Below are 20,330 nucleotides of genomic sequence, written 5' to 3' on the forward strand. Positions count from 1 at the left end.
AAGGGTGAGTAATCGTGTAAAAGCACGCTGAGCATATTGAAACAGCAGAAGGATATTCAGTGGAATCTATTAGCCCCCAGTTTGGCAAGGCAGGCTCTGATGACGTCGTCAAGAATACCAACTCACAAAACGATCAAACATAACCAAGATAAGCGGTGGTTCTCCTTAAGTAACCCTCTCCTCAATAAGGTCATACGTTAATCTTTTCTAGGGTGTTCCGCCTTTCTAACTTCAATTCTGGAAAACTGACCACTCGTTTGCAAGTCAATGTTATTTTTCATTGAGCTAGACCTCATTAGCTCTGATTTGATGTAGTCTCTTTTTCTTTTTTGAAATTAGTTAGAAAATTGAACTAATTCGGCTCAATCGGTTCAGTCCTCAATTTGAAAAGTCAAAACCATGATATATGTCCTCATCATACTTATTTATAACGTTTCATCAAATTTAAGCAGATGCACTTATAATTTATTTTCACGCACATGATTATATATGTAACTAAATAGTGAAAATTTATTAAAACATAGTTTACTATGTAAACTTGGTGGTATAAACAAAAATTAGAATCCTCAAGTCAACGAGGGTGGTTCTCTTGCAAAACAAATGTTTTGTCGCTAGACTATAAATTTGAACCTCACATTTAAGCAATTTTCAAGCAAACAATTCATATTGTGATCGTTGGTCTATACTTAGAGTGTAGCAATGTAAGCATTTGTCAAGCAATACAAGTATAGGAAGAGAATACATTACTCAAAACACATGGAACCTGCCTCTTAAAAAATTGTAGGATGAGTCGAGAAGTTACTGTGAGGTTTTTAATTACAAATTGTGCTTTCTGGAATGATTCGAGATTGAAGGTACCTTTATTCTGATTCAGGTTCTTATCTTTCACTTTCAATAGCCTTTGTCTGTTCCTCCTCCCCTTTGGACGGTTGGCCAAGATATAGCATAAAAGTTGAATAAACCCATAAGCAAAGGGATAATGGTTTGTGGCCAATTGTGCATTGAGTGGGACATTGATTTCAGGTCTTTTAATAACTTTTTTCCTAAAGGTATTGATCTGATGAAAAGGATACATATGATAGATGCATGTACATTAAAAAGTACGTCTATGCCAAATTGGCTATTTCCTACCCTTAATTATATCAGTTATGAAAAAATATAATTTTCCTTTTTCGTAAAGCCAAATACAAAAATATTTATATTATAAATAAATTATAAACAAATTGGAAAGTCTTTAAGGTACAATGAAATTTAAGAAAACAAAATAATAGTAAGTAAAAGCAAAATAAATAATAAGTAAGAAGGTGAATTTGATACGGTGAAGCACGTCAAAGACGCTGTTCTAAAGCCTTTGTAGCCTCCCTACGTGCAGTACTAACGGTTTATAGGACTCAAGATATGACCCCTTGTACACAAACTCAAGATCCGCTATGAGCACGTTCATCGATGGATATAGATATCCAAGTCACATAACCATTGCCCAAAACTAATAATATAAGTAGAGAAAATATAAAAGGTAGAAGATGAGTGAATCTGATTGTGGTATGTGTTGTGTTTTTTACAATGTGAAGGAGAAGTGGCCTTTTATAGGCAACCAATAACATGTAACATTCACCAACTAGAAAATTAAGACATCCAATATAGAAATAAAACATTAATATTAAATATTTATAACCCCACAATAAATAAAATAAAACAGCCAAAATAATTAAATAAATCAAAACGGTTAAATTTTTAAAACCTTTTTAAAATTCCAACAAGGATTTCTTCTTATATTTTTCCAATGAAGATTATGCCCTAAATAGTGATGGACAAAGATAAAAATCAAGAGAGTATGTAACATTAAAGGATTGGAATTTTTTTTTAATTTTTTAAAGCAAGTTTAATCTTACATGACATATATTTCAGTTGCACCAAGACTTTTTGAGATATAAATTTCACTCACATGGTACGTTTGCCCCTAAACACCCGAGTTTGTGATTTGATCAATGATTCAGGGCACTAGGATCATGAACTTGTTAATGCTAATTTCTGGAAACATGAAGCAAATGCAGTGCTTAGCATACCAATGAGATATGTATTACGGAATGAGGACAGGTTGGTATGGCATTATGAGAAAACAGGTTGTGATCACATGGTATGATTTAAAGTTGTGCATATCTTGTTCATCCTTATGATTTAGTAGAAGTCAAATGTCTCGAGTGTGGGAAATGTTAAGATATGTAACAGAAAATGATAAATTTTATATATTTCAATGAGGTGTAAAGCACTAAATTTAAATAGACAAGATATATTAGAAAATGAAACAACATATATAGTAATAGTATGATGGAGGTTGATGAAGGTTGGCGGAGCTGATTGAGGCTTGATGGAGTTGACTGCACTATGGAGTGAAATTAGGCATGATTAGTTTTTCTGGTTAAATCTTGCCATTGAACAAAAAGTGTCACATACATACCATAGTCTAAAACTTTGTGGTTTAACTGATAAAATATATCATGTCTCCATAAATTATTCATTTAGAATTATAATAAATAGAAGAATACTCTTTTCACATGTGGTGTGGGACAGGAGGAGATGACAACTTTGAAAATATAAGGATTGCTTCAAGTGAAGACAAAGTGAAGGATACGATTCTCTTTCTATAACTGAGAAGTATTATAATTTCAAAGATGCTTCCCTTTTTTTAAATTCAAAGAAATATGAAGCGTGCAGAAGGCTTGTGGAAGATGATGAACTTAAATGCTTGCTAGCTAGGGATTATCATTTGGCTCTAAGTTCATAGGTTGAAGTGGGTAGTTTGAGGTTCAATGGGTTAAACTCCGATCCGGTCCTTTTTTTAGGTTTAGCTCGCTCTTGATTTGGGTAGGATTTGAGTTTAAGATTTAAAACTATCGGCTCACTCAGGGTCTGCCCTATCAAAACTTGCTCGGTCCAACTCGTCTAAGCTCGATCTGACTTGAAAATTCAAAAAAAACTCATGTGGCCCAGCCCGAACTCAACAATTCAGGGCGAGCCTGCCCAATGATGAACCCTATTACTAGCTTTGATGTTTCCCCTTTCTCAGTTGACTTATGGTGTCCTTGTGTGCATTTACCACATTATGGTTTGCTTTTACTGTTCTTCTGTGATATGGGTTTTAGCATGTGATGATAATTTACAGTTTACTGTTTTTCTATGATTTGCTAACAATATTTTGTGGCTCGGATCAAGGGAGTCATTCTATAATGAGAGTTTTATATATGGCCCTTAGGTCCTATCTTTTAACTATTGAATCAGGCTAACCAATTTGATCTAACGACTAATCAATTTGATCCAACAATTAAAAGATAAGACATCATCGCTTTCGCACCAAAATAAAAATAATAAAAATAATAAAAATAAAAATAAAAATAAAAGAAAAGAAAAGATTGGACCTCACCTAATGACCATATATAAAGCCCTCATAGTAGAATTCTCGCAGATGAAAGGCAACATGAACTATTCAATCAGTCTAGATATGTTGCTTCTCCTTTTCAGAAACCAAATTCACGTGTTGATTCTTTGAGGACTGAGCTTGACTTGAGACCAGTCAGATTATGAATAGGCCTGCCTACAAGAAATCTAGGCCCAACAAATATTTGTTAACTCACAAGTCACTTCACTTCTAATGTAGAAGAGAACCATTGCTTCATATAAATTTGCTAGAACTTGCTTAACTAGCAAGCAAGCCGTCTTAGCTCAGCCGGTAGAGCGCGTGGCTTTTAACCACGTGGTCGTGGGTTCGATTCCCACAGACGGCGATATGCAGATTTTGCATTTTCCTTTTTGCCTTTGTGCCGAAAACAAGTACGACGAGAGTACGACTATGTAACAGTTGAATAGTGGAAAACAAACGGTAGTGGGAAACACGTAGATCAACCATTAAAAAGCCTTTTGAGATGGGACGGGACAGGTGTAAGTACCTCTTCTCCTATGCGGCGTACCGCTTCCTTGATAGGTGTCATTCTTCCCAATACCCCTTTTCTTAAGGTGGAGAAAAATTCCCTTTTACCTTACACGTAACAATTAACAATTCCAAACCCCTGCCTAAATTTATACACCTTTTCCTTATTCCTGCATTGAAGTCTTGTGTTTAAATCCTTTTATACGGGATTATATTCTTAATTAACGTCTCTTCTTTGTACTTCTCCAATCACCGCTATTATTTATTTATTCTCTTTTTTATTTAATTAATTCGATTATATAAACGGAGTCTAGCTTAAGTCTAATGAAAATAACATTAATTTGCACAAACTAAAAGTCAAGTTCAAATTCTTACGACATCTTAATTGTGTGTATGTGAGAAACGTCACTATTTACACCATAAAACCCAATTATTGTCACTCTTTGCACCGCTCACCCAATAGTGATGTCTCTAACCTTCATTATTGGCTCCATTTCGATAAGCGTGACATATAAAGTTCAAACATAGTTCCAAATCGAACAAGCATGTATACTTAAATGGACCAGCACTTGCTCAATATACATTCGCATACAGCTAGCTAGCAGCAATACAAAAACCAGAAAATGAACGTGGGCCGCACAAAATATATTGTTCCAAAACGTCATTATCAAAGTAATTAAATTACTCCAAACCAAGATAATCAAGCAAAAGCAGAAGCTGCCCCATTGCCTCAAAGCCTCAAAAGACTTTATCCATCTATATTTGGACAGACAGAATAATTAGCATAATTAAGCTAGGGGACCTACTTGCTATTAGGGCAAATATTCTTTTCCAGTTGCAGGGCATGAACAAGAAAGAATTAATGGACGTAACTCATTTGGATAGGTAAACCATTTCTGATACTAGCTCTAGACCCATATTTTCAATTCAACTAATTATAAAAGAAGAATAATGGAATTGTTTGTGTTTTCTTTAACTGGGTACCTCATGAAATAATTTGACGAATAATTAAAATAAATACGTATTTATTATTATCCGATCCAAAATTCTCCAACCAAATCTAAACATAGATACTGTTTTAAATGTAGACAAAACTAGAATTGCATTTCTTCAACAGAACCATATTCCTTCAACGTACAACATTTACGTGGATTCTAAAGAGAATTCATGCAAATCACTGGTATATATTCGTATTCTCTTCAAAATATTACAAGTGTAGGGCCTCTATAATGACATGAATATAAGAAACCAACGTAGGACAACTTGTGATCAAACGAATTGGGTCTCGCAAAAGAAATTAGTTCATCCAAACCCCGTCAACTCCTTAAATGAAAAATAAAATTACGGCGCACTTTTATAAAAATTCATAATTCTGCTCTTGACTAAACTCCAAATCGACTTTTTTAATTATAATTTGAAGTAAGTACTTTTAACAAGCTTTGTTTATTTATAACAAGGATCCAAGGAAAAGCAAGTCAAGGATTCTTAAGAACGATGGAATTATATAAATAAATTATATAGAATTAAAACACAATGGATGGCTGCAAATAGTTGTCATATTGAATGAGAGAGCATCTTTTGGCAATTTGTCCTGAGAGAAAATAAACAAAAACCCATCATCATCCATCCCCAAAAGAATCCTTATCCCTAACAAAGCTAAATTACAAGAAACACCCTATTTTTAGCTGCCATGGACACGTGTCGGTTGCATGGTGAGGAATCTTACGACAGGCACAAAATCGATCGAAAATGAACCATGAAATTCCGGACAAAACCCACGATTATGTCATTCTTCTATTAATGGACGAGACCGCACCGCAGGGGGACCTCACCGCTCCGGATTTAAGGATCGTGCACCACGTGTCGGTATCTGGTTAACGGTGACACAGCTCCTGCTCTGTCGTGTGTGCTTAGCGTCGCCCTGGGACCCGTAACGAATGAACCATAAACGGTCTAGGAAAAGTTGCTTTACTTAAAGGGAATAAAAATCTTTCACATGGCAAACGTTTTGTACTTTTTTTTTTTTGCCTTTTTTGCTATTTTATTTATTTATTTATTTTTATGTTGAACCTAATGCTATCAATTGGCCCATTTAATTGGGTTCTAATTACCCTATTAGGGATAATTATTTCCACGTCATATTAAAGCAAGCATAGTTGGCATGCACTTTTTTTTTGCATCAACTAATATAATTAGTCATTAATTAAAATATTTATTATGAAATTATGTGATTAGCTAATATGATCATAAAGAGCCACAATTTTCTAGATGCCCTTGGAGGTGTTGTTGGTTGGGGGGTGCATAATTGACACACCAACAAACAAGTATTAATAAGTGCACGGTAAAATTCTCATCAAAAGAAAATTACTTTTTTTTTAAAATCTTTATGGAGGAGGGTCACTAGCCAACCACCCATGCTACCGGCAAGGGCATAGTTGGTAATCGATAATGTTATTTTCAGTATAAGAAGTCTACGGACGCGGTGATCCGTCCTAAAATGTCAAATACGATTAGACAGCTAACTCTAATAAATTGCTCCAATCCTATGTCAATTTTATCCGGTTCATGATAAATATAGTTTAAGATCTAATTATTTCACACTACATAAATTTATTTACCTTTTTTTTAGTCTAACATAAATTTCTTTACTTACATGGCATTAGTCATTTTTAATGCTACCACGCGCAGCTTGTTATCATAGTTCGTTATCGCAATTTGTTATTATAGTTATGTCAATAGACACATGTCAAGTAGTAAGAATACACCTTAAATTAAAATGGTGAGTACAAAATATTTCCGTCGGTATTAGAGTTTCTTTTCTCTACAAATCATTACAATCACTTAAAGATTTTTAATTGAAACACACAAAAGTTCTCATTTCAATAACTCTCACCATACATCGACATTCCCTAACAATTAGTTTGTTGACTAGCTCGAGGTCGTTCCCTAACAATTAGATACTACAAAGTCTAGTTTTGTTGGTGCATCTGCCAAAAATCATGATGTTACTATTTTCCGAACTAACTATTCAATTCATCTCTCTATTATTCTTGCAACTAACTATATTTTTGTTAATTCAGTTATTTATCATAATGATACCGTTGTCATTCTCATAGTTTTTTAAAATAAAAATAAAAATAAAAAAGGGTTCAATAATCTTCAATTTTAAAACACAAAAGAGAAAAATTATTGTTTGGATAGTTGTTGTCGTATGCAAGGATTAAAATATCGGCCGTGCAGATAATATCGGGCCTCCAATTTACGGATATTTCGGGAGATATATCATTATCGTTTTAGGTTTCGGGAAAAAATCAACAAAAATGACAGATATAGGCATTGAAACACATAATTTTTGTGTAAAACTTTCATAGATGTTATGTACATTATCAATGAATGTATTGAACAAATAAAACTCAAAATTTACTAATAATAAGATATACATATGATGAAATATAAGTGGTATGTAATGCGCATTAATGAAAAGTTTGAAAATAAAATGTTAATTAGAATGAATAAACCATGCATAAATCCATAGTTTGTTTAAACATTGTATTACAATTTAGATAAGTGTTCATCCACATAAATGAAGAGCTTCAATGAGGTTCAAACAATGAGGAACAACCATCTAGATTCATACAATAAGGAACAACCATCTATATTCATACAATAATCATACAAAGTCATGTAACCCGAGCAGTTTGTAAGTCATGTTTGAACATAGTGCACATAGGTCTCTCTTGAGCTCCCTATTATCCTCCCATATATGAGATAGTTAGGATTAACTCCCATATAAGGGATAGTTAGGATTAACCAACTAGTAGGTCCATAATTTTTTTTATCATCTTGAGCTTCATAACTAGTTCCACTATAATTAGACATGACATAAACATAGACATAGACATCATAAGATTCATTTGAGTTAGTACTAGGTCTAGTTCCTATGCTCATAGATCCAAAACTGAACGCCATGTCATCTTCAGATGGATTGGAGATATGTGGGAAGTGGACTATGCATAGATTCTTCATATTAATAAATTATAGGGTTTTGAGCAAGGATTAGCTATTTTTGGGTTTCAATTTGCTTTAATTGCCTTCAAAACTTCTGAATTTTTTTTGGGTTCTGTTATGGGTATCGAAAAATATCGGGGATATCGTCAAAATATCGGGAATATCGCACTTATCGGGGATATATCGTCGATACAGAGGAAGATATGGCCTTACCCCCCCAGTATCGGTGTCGACAGTTGAAAATACCGATATATCGGCAGATATATTGGTGTATCGTCCGATATTTCAATCATTAGTCGTACGATAACATCCTTTAACAATTATCTATTGAGTGACTTGAGGCCATTGGACGAGAATGAGTTTATCGCTTGGGAACTATAAATTCTAACTTTACTTGCAGATTTGGCTGCATCGTAATGGTCGAGTATTTTTTTATCACAATTTTTTTTTTGGGAATGGCTCTAATGGGCTTCCATTCATTGGCAGTTGCCGACTATTGGTGGATATAGATTCAAAGTTGTTATAGATACGATTCGTGTTGTTGTGCAACTATCTTGGCGTATACAAAATATTGGGTAAGATACATGCCCTCTTTCTTGCCTTACATGTGAGACTTTATTTACTGTAATCTTGTATATCTTTCTAACATAATAATAAACAAAGGTTCAATAATCTTCCATTTTTAAACGCAAAAGAGAAAAGTTCTCGTTTGGATAGTGTTTACGTCAACATCTTTTAACAGTTATTTATTGAGTGGCTTGAGGCCATTGGACGAGAATGGGTTTATCATTGGGCAACTATAAATTCTAACTTTACTTGCAAATTTGGCAATATCGTAATGGTCGAGTATCTACTATAGCTTTTTTCTTTTCAGGAATGCCCTAATGGACTTTCATTTATAGGCAATTGCTGACTACTGGTGGATATAGATTTAAAGTTTTTATAGATACTATTACATGTTGTTGTGCAACTATCTTAGCGGATACGGAAGATTGTGTAAGATAAATGCCCTATTTCTCGCCTTAGATGTGAGAATTTATTTACCATAATCCTATCCATCTTTCTACCCAAAAAAATAAATAAATAAATCCCCTATTCTATTTCTTTCCTCCAAGATATTTACATAGCGTGATTGGAGGCATTGATTTATTTCTCTTACAATGGAATGTTGTTGAGGCCAAGTATTTGTTTAATTTTTGTTTTTCATGTTAAAGTGTTAAAAACAAGTTTGTTTTTAATATAGTTGTATTAAAGAGTGAAAACAAGTTATAATTTAAAAAAGAAAAGCAAGTTTAAGTGGGAAAATTAGAGGATCCAAAAAATAAAAGTTTACCCTTGATGACCAAAGTGCCCTCAATCTTCTCGCATTAATACGGCAAGGTCAACGATTCCTTTTAACCCACCTAATAAAGAATCTTGAACAGGGCACCCCACAAAATACCAACCGAAAGTAAAAATATAAAATAAAAATAACAATCAATTATCACATTTTCGCGGCGTGAGTACGGATTCCAAAGATTCCACCGTCAAAACTCGGACCCGAGTCAATGAACTGAGTTTCCGAGTTGACCCAGAGACGCGACGACCCGTGTGCGAAGCACTGAATCTTTGTGTGTCCTGAATCTGAAATTCCCTTACAGATATAAATGGGCCTCTCTGTTCCTTATCAGGTTTTATCTAGGCAAATGCTAGAGACCGAGACACGGAGAGAGAAAGAGAGAGAGAAACAACAGAGTGAGTGAAAAATGGAGCTGAGCTTGGACACCAGTCTGGTGTTTATCCCAAAAACAATCTCTGACTTTCTCGCGCAGCTCTCAACCATGGAAGATAGCTCTCAGAGGTCGTCAGAGCTTGATGCTTATGTGAAAAGGCTCGAAGATGAAATGAGAAAGATTGAAGTTTTCAAGCGCGAGCTTCCTCTTTGCATGCTGCTCTTAAAGGATGGTGGGTTCTCTGATTATCATATTTTTTCCTTCAAGATTATTAATATTTTTTAGGTGGGGTTTTTTTTTTTAAGGATTGATTTGTTTGATTGGATGGGTATGCAGCAATTGAGAGGTTGAAGGAGAGAGTAATGCAGTGTAAGAAAATGGAAGATCGGCCTGTGATAGAAGAATTCATACCATTGAAGGGTAATCTGGATGAGAATGGAGGGGGAGTTTTGGGAAAGGAAAACAGTGACAAGAAGAACTGGATGAGCTCTGCTCAGCTTTGGAGCACAAGCCTCAATATTTTTGAGTACAGCAAACACGACTCTGAATCAGGACTCAGAATGGTTAAATTTTAAATTTCCTTTTTTTTTTTTCCTGAAAATAATCTTATTAAAGGCTGGAACTTTATTGGGATTTTGCAGAATTTTCATCATATTCTTGATTTTTTGTGTGTGCATATCACAGAGGAACGAAGAAGATGATCGGTCGGTGCCTGAGAACTCAATTGAGCCAAGTAATAACAGAGCCATGGGAAGGACATTTGTGCCATTCAAGGAACAATATGAGTCTGGTTTTACAGGAACTTGTCTTAAGGATGACAAGGAGGTCTCACAGGTCCCAAGCCTTTCTCTTATGACCCCATTGATGTCTGAAGCACTGGATGCTTCTACCAATACAAACATTAAGAGCAACAACAACTGCAGAGGTGGTTCAGGTTCTGGTTTGGCAGGCCAACTCAAATTACAGAACAAACCTCAACAGCAATCACAGCAGCAACAACCCTTTAGGAAGCAAAGGCGATGCTGGTCACCTGAGCTTCACCGCCGCTTTGTTGAATCTCTTCAACAGCTTGGAGGAACACAAGGTTGGAGCTTGAGACTAGAAAATAATATAATTCAGCTGATTGATATTGCTTTCTTGAAAAATAGGATGGGAAAAATATGTAGGGGGAAGAAGTTGAACTTGGACTGGAAATTGGATTTGGAAAATCTGCTTGGTCTTTGGTCCTTTACTCCTTTCCAATTCAGAATTTTTCTTAAGAAATTGAATTTAGTGGGTGGAATCTTGCACTTCCACTTGTGAAGTTGTAAGACTTATCGTTGGTTTTCAGGACTTTCAACAGCATGACAATTCTAGAAAATACTTTATCTTTATGCTTCTATGCCAAACTACTTGAATTTAGTCCTTTTTCAAATTATTTGAATCAAATTCTCCTTTATTTTTTATTTTATACGCTTGTTCCTAATCTGTGTGTTCTTTTTTTGTAGTGGCCACTCCTAAGCAGATAAGAGAGCTTATGCAGGTGGATGGTCTCACCAATGATGAAGTGAAAAGCCATTTGCAGGTTGGTTACTTAATTTTGTTTCTCTCATCTACAATTATAATTTTCCCTTCCTGTCTGAGTGGTTGCTCATGTGTTTGTCTGATTTGTCTGTGCAGAAATACAGGCTTCATGTCCGAAAGCTACCGGCTTCTTCTGCTGCCAAAGGCAATGGCATATGGATGCCCCTAGATCACAGTGCAGACCATTCTAAGGCAAACAACTCACAGTCTGGTTCTCCACAAGGTCCTCTCCTTCCAGGTGAGTTTGCCAAAGGTCGATCTACAACTGGAGGGGAGTCAGATAACAGCAGAGAAGCAGAAGAAGATGAGAAATCAGATGGCCAGAGTTGGAAAGGTGGGCTTCTTCACAACAACCAAGGAGGAGATGTATAGACATACAATCATCCCCCATGAATTTTGCAGATACAAATATACATGGGGAATCATAGTCTCTGAATTATGAGTAATAGTAATAAGGTACCTTTAGCAAAAACAGAAGGGATATGCAGCTCAAGTTTTTTTTTTAAAAATCTTTTGAGGCACTGCTTTAGAAAGAGGAGATGTGAATTTGCCATTGTTAGAGCAAGTTTCTTCGTCTGGTTCTTTTATACAGTAGGAAGTAAGATGAAAATGTACCCAACATAATATTCACTTTATTTTATTTGTATGGTTTAACTTCTTTTATATTAGTTATGCCCTAATATCTCAACTTGAGAGGTTCAAATTGAAATCTCTATCCATCAGATTTCTGCTACATATTGTTTGCCTTCAGAAGTTCTCGAACCTTATTGGCATCGTGTCCGAACCCGAAAGTTTATCAAATCCTTTTGATCTTTTTCTAGTACATTGGATGATGAGATTGAACCCATGACTTATCCTAATCCTTTTCGTACTTCTCCCTTGTCACCTAGGCTAAGCCTCAGCGGTTTCAAAATCCTTAACTGTCATTGTGGAAATTTAACATGAAAATCTAACTCCATCCTGAGAATACAAGTGTATCTGTAACCGATTGTCTTCTTTCCATGCCAAAATTAGAGGGTTTGCCTTGCTGCTTGTCATCAAGCAAAGATCAAATTTTTGTTCAACTGAATCCTAAACATCTGATCATCAGCTTGCAAAATAAAGGGGAAAGGCCAGCAATTTTACCCCAAACTTGGTCCTTGGACTTGTTCATTTGTTCATAAACCTTTGCACTTGCATTGTCCTTGAATTCTTAGTAGCATGCCATCTTATTCTCTCTCTCTTCACTCTCTAGTGTGAACATCACTTCTCAACTACCAACTTTTGTTTTCTGTAGCAAAAACAATTGCATGCTTTTTACTATTACAAATCTTTGTGGTAGTTTGCTTTAATATATATATAAACCTATGTTGTATAAAATCTCTCTCCATATAAAATGTCATGGCATCTGCAAGCCTCAATTCTGTCATGTCCATGGTGGTGGCGGTTGATAGGTACATGGCATACTGAAAATTCAGAGTCACTGTCAAATGAAACTGGGACCTAATCAACATTTTTTATGATATCCGTTTCTACATTGAATAAGCACACCAGTTTTCTTGGTAAATAGAATAATCTCACCTTACAGCGAGGCTCATGCAAAGACAATTATGGATCCACGACAAAGCAGTCACCCTCAAGATAAAGCAACATGAATCTCAAACAGTTGATATGGTGAGCCCCAAGAATCTTTTGGGTAGAAAACTCAATGATTCAAAAGATGGCCCTTTACTTGTGCCCTGTTATGTTCATTAACCACCAAACATTTTCATTTTTTATTCGCTTCAATGTCAACCATTTGATATTTCTCTGCTTGTATTGTCGGATTGTTTGAACATATCTTATTTTCTTTAGATTGTTCGTGAGCACAATCAGTGGTGGTGATGAAAACGTGTGCCAATCACCTGAAATAAAAATTGATCCCTGAAGAAATGAGTCGATCACCCAATAAGATTTTGGTTTTTTCCCCCAGTGTTTATAATACTCTTTTATGTCATCCATTCTACGAATCCACTACTTTGACAAGTTGTCAACAAATTTGTGGAGATAAATTCTAATATACAATTGGTGTAGAAAAAACGTTCTATGATATTCACCTGTGTACGTGTTGGTCATCTATTGTATGTAATTAACAAACAAAAAATATACAAAATGATATTTGAGGAGGAGGAAGCGAATCTAGGACCTTGGATGAAGGGTTTGTTAGTCAAAAACTATTCTCAAGAAGCACTAGGACAATCAAACTCTTTTGTAGTAAGTACTTCTATTTATAAGTGTTTTTGTGTTTTTAATAAATAAAAAAAGTTTCTACCAAAGGCTACATGTATAGTTTTTAGAGTACTTCCATCCATTTGCCATGGCAAAGGGCAAGGGGAGTCAAAGGCTATTACTATTCATATATGAATAGTAGCAGCCCTTGCAAAAAGCTTGTGGTGTTTCTACCCATTGCCATGACAACCACTATTCACATGAGATATGATGAGAAGAGTTTGTATAGAGTTTTGATATGTGAAGGGAAAAATATGACTAAGTATTTATTTAAAAAAAATTCTGAAATTTTTAGTATTTTTGTAGATTTTTAAATTTTTGGGTTCTTGACGTCATTACTAACGTTAGCAAACCCAGCTAAAGGACTGGTTTTGCTTGGAGCCACCAAAAAGGCCTTTTTCTTCTTGGGCCCTTCTTGCCCCACTGCTCATCACTCCTCCATTTTCTTGTGCCATGTTAGGGAATTCACAGGTTGTGGTGTGGGCTGGAACTAAGACAGATCTTGCTGAGGGCTAGCCTGGGTTCGTGGGCCCCATCTCCTACCAAGGCTAGCCCTTGCCGCTGGAAACAAGATTTTGGCCCAAACCATCACCCCCCAAGCCCTCCCCTTAGGCGCATCGGTGGAATCGCTCTTAAAGACAACTCAGACCAACATGCAGGTGTGTGCACCAGGCCAGGCTGGTACACTTCTTCCTATTCTGGGTAGATGGACTTGTATTTGTTTTATAGGCCCAACTAAATTGCTTATCCTTTTGTCAAACCTCTAAAACGCACTGTCCTGCGTCTCAGTCTTCCTTGTCTCTCAAAACCCCTTTGGCTCCAAGTTCATTCCCTCCCTCCGATCCCTTGGCAGCTCTGCTGGTTCCCAAACCATGAGAGAACTCGTCACCCTCCAAGTTGGAAGCTTTGCAAACTTTGTGGGCTCACATTTCTGGAACTTCCAGGTACATACACAAAGACAAGCTTTACTCACACGCCCATTAACTCACTCTGCCATTCAACTTCCTTCGTTGATTAACATATTCATTCATATATTCTTGAAGGATGAGCTAAATGGGTTGGCGGAAGACCCTTATGCTGACCCAGTATTCAAGAATCAGTCTTTGAACATGGACGTGCTCTACCGCTCTGGTGAGACGCACCAGGTGTGCAGATTTTTTTGTTTTTATTTGTTTTACTTTGATTCAAATGTTTTGCTTCACCTTCTTCTACTTAGAGACTTGCACACATGACATCAACAGGGTACTTTGACTTACACTCCCCGCCTGGTTTCTGTTGATCTTCAAGGTATTTGAAAACTGCAATTGGGTTTGTGTATTTAGTGGCCTTGAAATGTATGGAAGTTGCAAACTTTCAATTTTTGACTTTTGCAGGGTCCCTTGGGTCTATGAGCTCACGTGGTACATTGTATGATGAGGGTTCATCTGCATCATCAAATATTTTGACATGGTAAAACATTTTTTAAAAGGTTTTAAAAAATTATGCATTTTGTTTGCGTTCTTCTTTATATGTTGTGTTAGATGATTTTACTGTCTCTAAACCAATGTGCAGGGGTGGTAATGTTTCTACTCATGCTGCTGAGCCTCATAAAAAGAATTTGTTCTTGCAAAGTTTGTACGGGGAAGAGCAGGAAAATTCTTTGACTTTTGAAAATGGTGTCACTGGTGGAGAGAATCCTCGAACAGAAATTCATGACAGGGATAAAGTGGAGAGTTTAGAAAATGGTGTCCAATACTGGACTGACTTCTCAAAAGTTGAGTATCATCCCCAAAGTTTATATGAATTAAGTGGATTGTGGGTGGATCCTCAGAAATTTGACAATTACGGGATTGGAAGGGAATCCTTATGTGGGGGTTTACAGGGAGAAGAAATTAGTCAGCGGCTTCGCTTTTTCGTAGAAGAGTGTGACCATATTCAGGTATTTTACTTGTATAAATTGTTGTCCTATACTTTGACTTATTTACATCTTTTTCCTGGCTTAATTGAAAGGGGATGTTGGGTGGGACGTTTGATCTAAACAAGCTGTCAATTAGTGCTAGTCGAGTTGATCATGTACTCTAGAAATACTGTCTACTGAATTTTGATCATGTACTTTATTTTAACCTTGAGAAAGTTAGTGTCTGAGACTGTCCAATGTGGTGTATAAACAGGGTCTTTGTAGTTATGGATCAGTGTGTCTTACTCTATTGATGAATTTGTTATAAAACGACATGTGTACTACATGAACAATGTTTACATGGATTGTGAGCATCTTGAAGCTTTTGGGGACTGAAAGATTCATTGGCTAATATTAACTTCGACAAAAGTAGTATCTAGTATTTTCAGTTAATGAGTTTTTGGTGCTCCCTGCTTTGTATCAACCTCTCAATGCTGGGATCTTCAATATGAATTTGTATTTTGACAGGGTTTTCAATTCATTGTTGATGACTCGGGGGGTTTTTCTCCTCTAGCTGTGGATGTTCTGGAGAGTATTGCAGATGAATATACGAATGTTCCAGTGTTGCTCTATGCTGTGCGTGGTCCTGGTTCTTCGGTGGATCCCAGAAGTCAGAAGCAGAGAGTCAGTAGGAAGCTTCACGATGCTGTTTCATTTTCAAGGCTATCATCGTTATGTAAACTGATCGTTCCTGTGGGGTTACCCTCATTGAGTAGAAGTAAGAAATATTGCTCTTATTGAATGTATTATTCGCATGATTGATTCTCTAGCCTCTTCAGAGTCAGTTTACATACTGTTGCTGCAGCATTGTGATTCTGCAGCCTTTTTTTCTCTCTCTTAGTTATCTGATTTAATCCTATTAATCAGGATAAAATGAGTACCAATTCTGTGCTTAAGCTGTTCAATTTCCCCCTGAATGAATATTGGCATACTTAATATAGAGGTTTTAAAGCTTTGTTTGAACCAATAGTTTGTTCTTCAGTTTCTATGATCAGTGTTGATACTCTCTTAGTTTCTCTGTTCTAAAGAAGTTACACTTTCTTGTGGACTAATCTTCTGTCCACTTGATTTGAAAGGCAAAGCTTCAACATTTCTCTGCATCAATGATGAAAAGCCGTATCACTGCAGTGCAGCTTATGCTGCTGCCCTACATTCTCTTAGTCTCCCTTTTCGAATGGAACCACTTGGGCCCACTGCAGACTCATCTTATGCTTCTGGTGCTGCGACTGTTAATGAGGTTGTGCAAATCCTATCAGGGCAAACTAGGCAGAATATGGTTGCCATTCTGGATGCTGCAATGCCAGTCCCTTCTTTAACTGGTAATTACTTCAGTCGGTTTTCACATTAAGCCCTCTGTTATTAGCAATCATTTTGGTTAATTATTTGGCATTATAAACAGGGAATCAGTTGGAGCAAACTTTGCTACGTCATTTGCAGCCATTGACACCAGAGATAGCAAAGGATATTGAGGACTTACAATCAGTAGAATCCATCTCAGTCCACGGGGCCCTAGGACCAGGTACTGTTTTGGAGTGAACATCAGTTCTTTTTATTATTATTTTCATTAGACTCCTGAGAATGTTAAACATGCTCACTTAAGATAGTTCATATTTTGTGCTTCTGGAATTTCTTTAAGCGATCATATTTTCTGAGTATGCAATTTACTAGTTACACTCTGCCTTAGTGGCTAGAGCAATGTGAATTTGGGTGCGTGGCTTTTTTTATAAAAATTTAAAACAAAAAAAAAAAAAACCTAGAAGCATAAGGATACATCCCTTTTTTTTCTTTGGGTCACAACATTTTATACACTAGTAAGAACATCTGCTGCCATATCTTAACTGGAACTTCGGAGACTTAAAAGCATATATCAGAGGTTACAAGATAAGCATAGCCGATGCATTGCACCACAAAAAATTGTTCTATTGCCTGAATCTGTATTATTTAGCAAGAACATCTCCAAAAATGTCACTCTTGTGATAATACTGCACTGGTTTTCTTTTTTTATTTCTTTCATTGCAATCATTGTCATTTTGATTACATTCTGAATCATCTCTGCATTTTATGGATGTAAATTGTATAACTAGTTAACTTGTTATTTAGAGGCAGTATGAATTTATAGATGCTGGTGAAATTACAAGTCATTGGTGAAACTGGAAATTCCACTCTTGTTACAGAATACCTAGAACAAATTAGTCAGGGACTTCATGAAGGTGTGAGTTTGGGAAAAATATTATGAAATGTGCTATTGGGATTATGGAGACTGGATGGGTATTATATTCTAATTGATTGTTTCTGTTCAGCAGGTGGTCAGCGGGCATCAGTTTCTGAAGTAAAAGATATGGTTCATGCTGCTTATGAGCATGCAACGACAAGGCCAATGTTCTGCCATCTGTCCGTGGCTCAATGTCCACTTCCAATACCTTTGCCATTTCCTTCAATATTTGGGAACCGTGTTGGCCAACATGGTGAGCTTTTGAGCACCCCAATTATTGATTCTTCATCAAGGGGATCACTTGATGTCCATTCCATCCCTATGGCAGCTAGACTACGGTCTAGCAGTGCCGTTTTACCATTCTTGGAGAATAGATTGGGAAGTCTTCGTAGCTTTGGGATTGCCAGAGGAGCTCCTGGGGCTGAGTTAGTTAGAAGTTGGGGATTTGCAAAGGATGAATTAGAAGACATGGCTGAGGTGCTGTCTAAAATGATCACGACATTGGATCCCCGTTCTCAAATGTCCTCTGATTCAGATTAACTTTCTGGTTAGTGTTAAATTTACTCTCTCTTTTTCATTTGCTGATGTAGATGTCTACGACATGAAATCTGTGATTTTTTTTTTCTTGCCTGAATCTGAGGTCTAATCTTAATTTGACTAATATTCGTTTAGTTTCTATCTACCAAAATTAAAAAAAAAACCATATCTATAAGAATTGACCAAGTTAAAAGGATGCATGAACATATGTGGTTCCAACTTATTATGAGGACTGATTAATAATAAGTTTTCTTTTGTATGGGGAAAATAACATGTGGCTTTGAGCAGGTGGAGATGCATGGGAGTGAGGAAAGAGCTTTGACATGGCTGGACCTGGAAGGGAGAGTTAAAGCTGTAAATTTGTGGTGAAAGTCAAAGATATTTGGAACTCGGAATACAAGGCAAAGGATGAGAGACAAAGATCAATGGATTTTTATGGTGCTGCTGGGATTTTGAAGTTAAAGCTTATATTGTCTTGTTTTCTGCTCCCATGTATTTGGGAAGTTTTCTGGGCCCATCTAAAATTTATGTTGTAGTTTTTACGTTTGGTGTTAATAGGCTGGAAATATATAGTGGAAACTGTCCCAAATGATCAGATGGTAGTTTGGCAGCCAATGTTAACATGTCTAATTTATGAGTTGTTGTGAGAGAGAGGCTGGTACCCTGGTGCAGACGAATTAAGTGCGATACTCTAGTTTCTCTAGTTTGCCGGGTGGGTTAGGATTGGACTGGGACTAGGTCCGACACTCTGGATCGATAATCCAAAGTAATTAATACAATTTTATTTCATAAAAAGTTAAGTCTTTATTTTCCTGTGTCTATTAAAAATACGAAATGTCATGCTCTACGGTGTGAACGTGCATTGTTCAATGCAAGGCAAATGATAATAATAGTTTAAAACAAAGGTGAAAATTTATCATTGTCCCCTAAATTTATGACATTCTTCCTATTTTCCTCTTCGACTTTAAATTTACTAAGCTCCTGGGGCAGAAAGCCACGTGTCCTCAAATAAATTTGACCACAATCAGGTGCGACGACTCTGATAAACATATGAATTCATGTAAAACCACATCACATCATGCCAAGCCACGTTTCAATCATTCAACTTTACTTGATTCTAAATATAATCATTGTCCATTTAAAACACAAATGCATGGAATTATAAACTGATCCTTCCTTAGTATACTTTTTCAATTGAATCATTATTTTTTCCTAATTCCTTTTTTATCAGTTAGCCGACTAAATAGAATGAAATGAATTAAACTAAATGAGTGTTAAATCACTGTCCTTTTTAGAGGAAGACAAATTGGTTTTCTAAACGAATCACACATATTTAAGTCATTATAAACAACAAACACATGATCTTTGTAGTTTAGATTCAAACATTGCTGCTTTATCTAATCCTAAGGTGATAAAAATAAGATAATCTGTTTAATAACTAATTGAGGCATGCAAGGGCGGATCGAGAAAAATTTATAGCAGTGGATTGTATTTCTTAATGGGAGATCCATTATATTACCTTTTTTTTTCTTTTTAAAGACAGTTTTACATGGGTTTTTTTTATGAGGGGTCTACATGGTTAATTGGATATAGGCTGTAGGTTTATTTTTTTAATGCAAAGGTAGCAACTATTCTTCAATTAACAATTTAAAAATTTGATGGGAGTACACATAGATGTTGGGAGTGCAGACATATAGATCTATAATTACACAATCACAAGTTACAAGCATTCAACAAAACCAAGAGACAACTAGACTATATAAAAGCAGAGATCAAGTAATGAATATATTAAATTAAAAATGACAAGTCATCAATAAAATCATAGCAAATTGCATAAGAAAAAAAATCCCAAAATTTAACACCGAACTCTAAATCATAAAAGGCTAACAATAACAATTGGAAATTGGAAATTAAACAAAAACTAAGAGAAACTTACTAATATTAAAGAACCCATTGGATATAGGTTGATACAATTTTAAAGAGGAGGAGACCTACTACTTCTAAACTCTCAAGTTCAAATATAAAGTTATAGCTTACATGGGTGGGTAATAGAAAAACATGATGTTTGATGTGTGGGGGTGTCTCTAGAGATGAAATCTTACAGGTTGTGATAGGCTAATTTCAACAAAGAAAGGTGGACTATTTTCAATTAACTTGGGTTTAACATTTAAAATTAACATTAATTTTTTC

General features: G+C 35.9%; 2 protein-coding genes and 1 non-coding gene across 6 annotated transcripts; all 3 read left to right on the forward strand.

Annotated features, from left to right (window-relative positions):
* Window positions 1-3,709: 3,709 nt before the first annotated feature.
* TRNAK-UUU (transfer RNA lysine (anticodon UUU)) lies at window positions 3,710-3,782 on the forward strand. Its single transcript has one exon. It is a non-coding gene; the product is annotated as a tRNA-Lys (tRNA).
* Window positions 3,783-9,600: 5,818 nt separating this feature from the next.
* LOC103339953 (Homeodomain-like superfamily protein) lies at window positions 9,601-11,871 on the forward strand. Its single transcript, XM_008243319.2, has 5 exons — window positions 9,601-9,877; window positions 9,982-10,208; window positions 10,330-10,729; window positions 11,133-11,209; window positions 11,305-11,871. The coding sequence occupies exons 1-5, from the start codon at window positions 9,679-9,681 to the stop codon at window positions 11,578-11,580; spliced, it is 1,179 nt and encodes a 392-aa protein (XP_008241541.2). The 5' UTR covers window positions 9,601-9,678; the 3' UTR covers window positions 11,581-11,871.
* A 2,364-nt stretch (window positions 11,872-14,235) lies between these two features.
* On the forward strand, window positions 14,236-18,935 carry LOC103339952 (plasma membrane, autoregulation-binding site, misato segment II, myosin-like, tubulin/FtsZ protein). 4 transcript variants are annotated; one of them, XM_089043555.1, is made up of 10 exons: window positions 14,236-14,399; window positions 14,499-14,600; window positions 14,697-14,742; window positions 14,829-14,904; window positions 15,007-15,373; window positions 15,860-16,109; window positions 16,468-16,710; window positions 16,791-16,910; window positions 17,695-18,150; window positions 18,429-18,935. In XM_089043555.1, exons 1-9 carry the CDS (start codon window positions 14,328-14,330, stop codon window positions 18,141-18,143), a joined length of 1,725 nt encoding a protein of 574 aa, XP_088899681.1. In that variant the 5' UTR covers window positions 14,236-14,327; the 3' UTR covers window positions 18,144-18,150; window positions 18,429-18,935. The 4 variants fall into 4 exon arrangements, with proteins under 4 accessions (XP_088899681.1, XP_088899680.1, XP_088899682.1 ...); XM_089043554.1 differs by having other exon boundaries at window positions 14,240-14,399; window positions 17,692-18,150; XM_089043556.1 differs by having other exon boundaries at window positions 14,253-14,399; window positions 14,499-14,586; window positions 17,692-18,150.
* The last annotated feature ends 1,395 nt before the right edge of the window (window positions 18,936-20,330 follow it).

Source organism: Prunus mume, linkage group LG8 (assembly GCF_029339155.1).
Source record: "Prunus mume cultivar Tortuosa linkage group LG8, ASM2933915v1, whole genome shotgun sequence".
In the NCBI taxonomy this organism is placed as follows: Eukaryota; Viridiplantae; Streptophyta; class Magnoliopsida; order Rosales; family Rosaceae; genus Prunus; species Prunus mume.